Source organism: Alligator sinensis, unplaced genomic scaffold (assembly GCF_000455745.1).
Source record: "Alligator sinensis unplaced genomic scaffold, ASM45574v1 scaffold1013_1, whole genome shotgun sequence".
In the NCBI taxonomy this organism is placed as follows: domain Eukaryota; kingdom Metazoa; phylum Chordata; order Crocodylia; family Alligatoridae; genus Alligator; species Alligator sinensis.
The window spans coordinates 92,262-101,373 of NW_005843377.1; the positions used below are offsets into that span (position 1 = coordinate 92,262).

General features: G+C 41.6%; 1 protein-coding gene across 1 annotated transcript; it reads left to right on the plus strand.

Moving 5' to 3' along the window:
* Positions 1-6,038: 6,038 nt before the first annotated feature.
* KCNE4 (potassium voltage-gated channel subfamily E regulatory subunit 4) lies at positions 6,039-9,112 on the plus strand. The gene is made up of 2 exons (XM_006038525.3): positions 6,039-6,168; positions 6,573-9,112. Exon 2 carries the CDS (start codon positions 6,599-6,601, stop codon positions 7,094-7,096), a length of 498 nt encoding a protein of 165 aa, XP_006038587.1. The 5' UTR covers positions 6,039-6,168; positions 6,573-6,598; the 3' UTR covers positions 7,097-9,112.

Below are 9,112 nucleotides of genomic sequence, written 5' to 3' on the forward strand. Positions count from 1 at the left end.
TTCACCCAACAAGGACACTTGTCCAGAGAGATAGATCGCACGTTTGAAAGAGCCACCTGGATACCACGTGAAGAACTGCTGCAGTACAGCCCCCCCCCCACCACAAATTGCACACAACTGGTTATGACGTATCACCCCTCCCTTGAACCTGTACGGAAAATCCTCAAAAAATTGCAACCCATACTAGACAGAGACCCTATTCTTAAAAAGATCTTCCCAGAGCCACCCATCCTAGCCTTCAAACAAGCACCGAACCTTGCCAACCTCATCACCAGAAGCAAACTTCCTCATGCCCAGAACACACCGAACAGATCCAGACCATGCCATGACAAGAAATGCAAAACCTGCCAAGTAAGTATGTCACACTCTACAGAGCTTCCTTCTTAACCCTACATTTGTATGCTCTTTACATAAATTGTAAGGGTCTTGGGGTAAAAAATATATCTTTTCAACATCAACCAAGAGCTTACCACGTTGTAATTTTCTAAGATGAATGCTCGAGGTTTTACCAATTTGTGAAATATAGTTTGAGAATGGAGAATCTACTGGTTCTGTGTTATCAAATTAATATTAAAGCTGCAATTACCAGCTGGTGTCCTGTACATGGGGCCTTTAATGTTAGCCTTAAACAAACTGCAATTCATTGGAATGGGTTTCACTTCTTTTCTATGTGTTCATATTCTAATTTGGGTGCGTTGTGGACTCTGAAGCAAGTTGTTTTCACCTCCTTCCAGAAAGAGGCCATATAAGTATAAAACTGTAATTTGTTTAAACAGCTTGAGAAACAATGGAGAGAAGTGAAAAGTGACACTGAAATTCATGGTGATGTGAGAAGTGCTTAGGTGCTAGACATACGTACATATGCAAAGAAGGTCATACTTTTGCACTTTGTGTATAGAGCAGTAAGTATTCCTTCAGGAAGTGATGTGCAAATATTTTAGAGCATCATGTCTTCAGAGCACATTTAAAACATTAGTTAATAGTATTAGATCCATTTTACAAGTGGGACAACTAAGTAGAGGTATGTAATTTTCAGTTAAATTTGAAACTCAATTTCATTTCATAGTTCTAGATCAATGGTTCTCAAAACCTTTTCAGACTCATTTTACACCTTTTTAGACTCAAAGCACCCCATGGAAAATCCCAGCTCCTAGCTTTCACTTATTTCTTGACTATGGAAAAATAATAGAGCAATTTTTCTGTTGCAAAGAACTCAGGAAGACCTGAGTTCAAAAACAGGTAAGAATGTTTTTGGCACTAGAGTTTCAAATTTCTATTTGAAATCCCTGGGCTTATCTTGTGGCTCATGTGTAGGTGTTCTGTTTGTACATCTAATAATGCTAATATTTTGTGGCAGCCTGTGGCACTCTTATATCATGACACCCTGATTGAGATTCGGTGTTCTAGGCAAACCAGTAACAAATAGGGATAGGACTCAGGAGACTGCCAGACTACCGCTTTATTCCAACTACTAGCTCAAAAAGGACTATTTTACAATCAAGGTCTCAAGTTTCAGATTGCTCTTTTCAACTCACAAGCTTCAAGCATGGTTGATTTTGAGTAGTATTGAACTTGGAAGGAACTCACAGCCATTCCTGCCCTAACCTTCTCTTTCGATCTGATCCAAACCCATTGAAGTTAATGGAAACTGACTTCCATGAGCTTTGGATCAGGCTTTTTGAGAGGCTTAGGTTTCTTAATGAGACCAAGTGTCACTGCAGGCATTTTAAAGTAAGAGAACTATCAAAACCAAGCACACAAACATCTCTTGTCCTTTTGCCTCCCTCTTTCAGGTGCCAGATCCAAGTCACGATCCACAGTTAGGAAAAACTTTCTTACTAAGAAGCTGGGCAAGCATTGGAACAGGCTACACAGAGAGATTGTGGAATCCCAATCCTTGGAAAATTTTAAGACCAGGTTAGACAAATAATTGAATTGGTTGGTTTAGTCAGGGGTGATCCTGCCTTGAGCAGAAGTAGGACTAGATGACCTGCTGAGGTCCCTTCCAACCCGACTATTCTATGGTTCTGATTGTTGCTGGTGTGAAATTTGGTGTAAACTAAAAATACTAATTCTTCCCAGCTGTCATGTCCACCTATTCTGAGCTACTGCTCAGTCAATACCTGTACAAAGAGAATCTCCTGTTACTCTTTCAGCTTTAGATTTGCCATCAATTTTTCCACTTAAAACTCAACTCTACTTCACTTCACCCCCCCTCTAACCTCTCCTAGTGCTTCTTATTTCTCTTCCATTACTTTCATCTCAATTGTAACATGGTTGCTTCAGAGAAGAAAGGCATCAGAGTTCTTTCTATGTAACAAATGGGACTTGGAACATTCTCAGCATCTTCTTGGATCAAATTCTTAATAATTATGCCAAGAACCTTCCTGACTCCTAGGTTAAAACTGGCAGATAAACTCAGCACTAGGAGCAGGGCTTAATGCCCACAAAGGGTTAAGTCTGTATTTTCCATGTGAGCCTGCAGCAACTTGCAGACTCTCTGGGGATAGTTCATGTTGTTCTGATAATGGTTTCTGTGTTTGTTCCATTTCCCTTTCCTCTCCTAATCTTTATTTTGAGAATAGGTTCATGCTGCACCATCTCCTGTGCCTTGTTATATCCTTTGCCATCAGATCATTTCCAATGCGTAGGGATGCTGTGATCCTGAATGACTGTTTGTGGCTGGATGAAGTGGGTGAACAAAATGGTGTTATTGTCCCTGAAGTTGTGCACTTCCTATTCATGTTATGTATTGTCGCCACAGACTCACCGGGAGGGGAGGGTCTTGAGCAGCTTGTCTGGGAATGGCAGCAATTCCATGACCTCTTCAAAGTGTTATAATTGGCTGACTTGGCTGGCTCATCCTCTTCTTTTGTTTTGTGACTTGAGCAACCTTGGGGATGGGGGCAGAGTGAAATTTCTGCACAAGACCAGGCTGGGAGTAAAATCATCCTTCTCATGAAAGAAGTATATGAGCATAGCTAATGTGTAACACTGGGGGTGTGTGGGAACCAGAATTACTGTTATGGGAAATTCTGCACATTCATACCCTCAGGCTTTTTAGTGTCTCCTCATCCCTCTGCACATCTTCAATAATGTTCTTCCTCCCCGCCACCCCCCCAGTCCTTTTCCAAGTATATTTCTTATCTGGGGTCACATGTGGTGACAAGTGGGAAAGTCCTGCAGACAGTAGCCAGCCTGATTAACCATAATTACAATGGTTTTTGAGAACTAGCCAGACTTCAGCTCATTTTGCAATTCAGTTCAGGGAACTGCATAGATGTATAGGATGTGGCAGCTGCAGTTTCCTTGTGCTCTGTCTAGCTGCACGTATATTTCTATGCTAGTTTGCATACAGCTTTAGCACATGGGGAGTGCAAGGCTGTAGAGTAGGTGAAAGGGGGAACTCTACTCCCTACACAGTAGAACCAGACTCTGGCATGTCAATTAGCAGGGGACAGAAGTTAGGTACCAGGGGGAAAGGTTGGAGAATGGTCAGTGGGACTCCACAATCACATTAATCATATAGAACAGGGGTGTCAAACTCATTTGGCTCCACAGGCTGTGCCAAAGCCAGTGTGTATGGCCAGTCTGCTGGGGTCCTGAATGCATTTCATGCCCGTGCCAGCCCCTGTGCTCCTCTGGGGCTGGTACTACAGGCAGCGCATGAGCTGAACCCAGTACTGTGGTACTGCACATGGCCCTAGGGGCCAGCATGGGGCACATGCTGCATTGAGCACCCTGCCAGATGACCCTGCCTGCTGGCTGCAGGGGCTGGTCTGGATCAGACCCCAGGTCATCCATGTGCACCAGAGCCAAATGTACCACGTGCCCCACGCCAGCCCCCTGGGCTATGTGCAGTGCCCGTGGCACTGGGTCCAGCCTGCACACTAGACCAGCTCTGGATTCCAAATTCAGTGCATGAGGTCAGTCCGATGGCTGGATTCCACAGCTGGATCAAATCTGGTCTGCAAGCGGTATGTGTGACACCCCTGATACAGAATAAGTGGCCATGAGTGTCTAGATTGGAAAAGTTTCCTGCATCAGGGGTGCCCTGTTCCAGCTATGGGACTAGAACAGCAATTGCAGAAGATCTCTCCTTGTCTCTTCTGTCCCCCACCTGGTTCCCTGAAGGTCTATTTTGCTGAGTCTTGTGGGCATGAGAAGGAAATGTCACCCTGCTACATGCATTGTGCCAGGTCAAATTCTATGCTGGTAAGCACCAGTGTGTCTCCTGTTTACTTCTATGGAAGTCTCATATTCTCATCTGAGGGAGAAAATTAGATCCATGAGCTTTAATGCTCTAAATTCCAAATTTCTGCTACCAAGTGGAGGGCGTGCAGTGGCAGAATATCATCTAGGGACTGGCTACAGCATGGAGCTAAGAGGAAGAAAAATTTCCAAAGGTGGCTAGGCAACTGGGAGTCTTGCACTAAGTTATGCATAAACTTAATGGTTAATATTGCTGCCTGTTCAGTAATCTGTAGGGAATGGGGAGGAAAAATCCAGACTTGGCAAGCTGGTGTTACAGACAGATTTTGTCAAATGAAATCCCAACAGACGTTAGTCCAATGTCAACAACTCCTGAGCTGTCATATGGGAATGTGTGAGGAGAGGCTAAAATCAACATCCTAGAGAGCAGATCCTCAGTTTCGAGGGATGAGGAAGGGAATCCTGCTATTGAAGTCTGCCTGCCTGTCGGTGAGCCTTTTAGAAATAGGGAACAGCAGAATTGAAAATGTCCTGATCTGGTCTTCCAGCTGATAGTCATGAATTTATTGCTCAACCACTTACCTTCTCTTTGCTTTGTTTTACCCACATGTAGAGCAGGATGCAATCTTATTTCCAAGTCTCTCATGCTGTGAGGACATGGTTCTGTAAAACATTTGGAGATGATACAAAGAGTTAACAACCTACTGTGAAAGGGTCAGAACCTGCAATGGAGAACAACAAGCACCAGTGAAATGTTTCCTGGAGCTGAAGTATCCTGTCATATAAACATCCTTGAATCTGTTCAGCAAGGGGGATGTTCATGTCACGTACATGGGCCTGACTAACTGGGCTCTCTGTGCGAAGTGTGGGGGTGGGGAGAAATGGGGAATGAAATCCCAAGATGCTGTTCAGGCCTTCCCCTCACTAGCCTATGAGCCACTTGAGGGAGATATGGGGTTAATCTAACAGATGCTGTGGCTCCACCCATGACCCTGCCCTAAACTCTGCATGCAGGAGCTAGTATAGAGATTTCTTTGCAGCATGTCCTGGATAGGAAATCACAGAAGCTGGCAGTTTCTGGTTAGGAAAGAGTAACTGGATTCCCAACCCTTTTTTTTTTCACAGCTGTCAAGAGTCCAGTGGGCTGAACTGCAGTGCCTTGAGTTCATCTGTTGACTCCAACACAAAACTATTATAAACTGTGCAGTCTAGCTATTTTGTATGGAGGGCCTTTCACTAGGTGTTACTATCAAGGTGAATAGCACCCTAAAGTATCAAATTAATATAAGCTCAATGGTCCTACTGAAAACTACCATTTAGGCCATGAAAAGGCCATTCAAAATTCGGGGCCTGATTCTTGAGTGCCCTTGTGCACACTGGAACATTATGGGTATAGATTGCCAGTGTTAATTTAGAAGCATTTTGTTCTCATTTTCTCACAATTTGGCTGCACAAGGCTCTGACAATTAGAGACTTTAGTCCACACAGTGTTTGGGGAAAGCAGTAACTGTGCACATGGCTCTGGCAGGGGTTTTTCAGGGTGTGCTAGAAAACCAAGAAGGTATTTTTCTACAGTGCAGGACAGAGGTGAATAAATAATTAGCAGGCTATGTTCAAGTGCTCTCAATATATCTGTTTGCATATAACATTTGAGAGGCAAGTGGAAGGGACAGATTGTAGACTGAGCAATCTGGCAGTTTCTGGTTAGGAAAGAGTAACTGGATTCCCAACCCTTTTTCTTTTCACAGCTGTCAAGAGTCCAGTGGGCTGAACTGCAGTGCCTTGAGTTCATCTGTTGACTCCAACACAAAACTATTATAAACTGTGCCTAGGACACGTGATGATATGTTTCTTGAGAGCTATTTATTCTGCTTGCAGCAGAGCAAAGTTTTCAGAATACCCGGCATTTGGTAGAGAAAAGGTCTCTTGAGCTTTGAAAAGTGAACAACTATTTGCGTAAGTTGCTTGTATCTCTCTTCTCCCTCCTTACCACTCAATGCAATAACATTTCTAATTCTAAGCCTAATTTCAATTATATAAATGTGACTGACAGAGTATTTTCCACCTAGTTTTCTTTCCTCCCTAATCATGCAGATCTGCCCTTTTGTCATATTTTGGAATTGTATTTAATATACTGTGCTTTTATTTAATGCTCTCTGTTTGTATTTAAATTAGATTTCATTAGACTAAAATATTATTGTTGAAAGTGATCCAGAATATGCAAGTTTCAATCTGTTTGGTTCTCTAGCATTTAAAAGATAGGACAGTGCAAGTGACAAAGAAGGGTCTGTGGGTTTTAATTCAGGCATTAAAAATGTTTGTCTGTAATTGAAAGATCTAATGCATGTATTCTCTTCTAGGCTTAAATTTTGGCAAAACAGCATCTATGTTGGAGATGGATCATACAAACATAACCCAATCCATGATTTCTGTTGGATCCCAGAGTCCAGGGAAGAACAGCAGTAATGGCAATGAGTACTTTTATATTCTGATTGTCATGTCTTTCTATGGGATCTTCTTAATGGGAATAATGTTGGGCTACATGAAATCTAAGAGAAAAGAGAAGAAATCCAATCTGTTTCTGCTTTACAAAGATGAGGAAAGGGAGTGGGGAGCAGCCATGAAACCTCTGCCAACCATATCTGGACTGAGGTCTATGCAGATACCCACGATGTTAAACATGCTGCACGAAAGTATGGTACCATCTCTGTCCTGTGCTATCTGCTCAATGGAAGGCAGCAGTGTGAGTTCTGAGTCTTCCTCACCAGATATTCATTTCACCATTCAAGAGGAGGTGCCAGATGCTGAACTAGGGGAAGTGACAGAATCCCTTCTGAATGAGAGCAGCGAAGGGTCTTCAGAAACTATCCACAGAAATTCCTAGCACCTGCAGACCTTTGAGAGGCAGTTACACAAGCTAGCTTAGTAATAACATAGCATTACTGAGTGGAATTCATGTTGGGAACTTAAGGTTCTTCTTTCCTGTTCAAGTGCCACCTTGGATGAACTCTTAGCAGACATCAGTGCTCCAGAGGCTGACACATTTTTGAAAGCTGAGAAGATGAGAACCCAGAGACACACAACTCAAAATGGAACCAACAAAATACAGGCGACTCTAATGCTTAATTTTAATGCCTCAGATTTTTACTGTAAGAGCTAAAACATGGAGAATAACTTTTTTTCTTACCAGGTAACTATCACACCCTATCTGCTGCCTATTTCAAAATTCTGCAAGTGTCTGGGAAAAATTGAGAGAAGTTGCCTACGTGTTGTGAATCAGCAAGGTTAATGTCCACTCTCATAGATCTGGGATTCTACTTTTGCTGAGTGTGTTTTGTAACACCACAGACAACTGAAATTTTACTTGAGGAGGCTTCAGAGACTGAGAATATGTCTCAGCAGCAAGGATAGGCACACCCAAGCTAGTTTTAATTTAGTTAATAGCAGTAACCATAGAAACAAAGACCCAGTGGCATGGATATGACAGAGCCTACATAAACTGAGTATGTACTGAGGGTCCCAAGCTGATGTTCAAATCCATGCCACTTCATCTTTGCTTCTGCTGTTACCTATGCCAACCCATTCAGGTATGCCAACCCGCACTGCGGTCACACCTCTGATCGCTTTGTAAATTTCCCCTGTGAGTAACCAATTAGAAAGGTATATTTAGTAATATAAAAGAAGCTTTGCTACAAACTGTAAGGATTAGAAATGCTGGAATAAATTCTGCTTTGCTACGCTCTCTTGAAATCAATGGCATTTCGTGGGTGAAACAGTATAGAACTGGACTTATTAAGGTGTAATACTGGCTCCTCAGCAAAGCTCCTATTGTTTACAAGGATAGAATTTCCAGTTACCTTTTTAGAGCTAAATTCTTACTTCAAAATCAATAAAGCTGCATCCATTTACACCTAAGAGTATTTAGCCCTTCTGCTCGACATAGGCATCAAGTCACTTCTTTTGTCTACTGCATGTTGCGTATGGCACATGCATTTCCCTATTGTGATGACCAATAGTTGTTAAAAAGCACTATTACAATAATTTTTCCTTATTCAATAGAACTGTGGTTTTCCAAGTGCCAAACACTGGTTTCTAAATTTCTGCACTTCTCTAAATAAGCAAAGGTTACTATTGTATCAAAGGATGATTGTTTCAGTTATGGATTATATTTTATTATAACTTATTATGATGTTTGGATTTGTTTGTAGCCATGAGAGCAAAAGAACTGCATTCTGAAGCATTGAGCAGGAAAGTGTTTGCAAAATGTCTCTACATATTTCCTGTGTTAAAATAGCTCTATAATTTATCTACTGACCTTAGAGCTTGAGAGACAACTTGAAAAATATGAACACTGAACGCAGAAATTAACTGATGCAAAAGCCCTTTATATGTCTGCCAGTTAGGAATAGGAACTCTATTTCTAGTTTGAAGGGTTAATATAATGTGATGTATTCAGAAGTATTGCTCTATATTTCTGATAGAGCAAAAGATAAAAATGTTTGGAGAAAGTCTCCAGTGCTCATAAAGGGCCTGGTCCAAAATCCACTCAAGTCAGCAGGAGCCTTTCCACTGATTTAAATGAACTTTGGATCGGACCATATAAAGCTTTTTGGTAGATTTACTCCAAAGCAGCTGTTTAAGTCTGAGACAAGCCAAATTAAGTTTGGCACTTTGCCTGGAATCACTTGAATCCTGAAACTTTCCAACTGAGACTGACATGTGCGAGTTGTCACATTTTCCATTGCTCTATCCACCATCCTTTTATTTTGGGATAAATTTATTTGTATCAGTAAAAATGATGTATATACTTTATAATGCTGAGTTGTATATAATTGTCTCATGTATTTAAGGTTTATTGTTTCTACTGGCACCAATTTTTATTTAAATAAATAAACACATT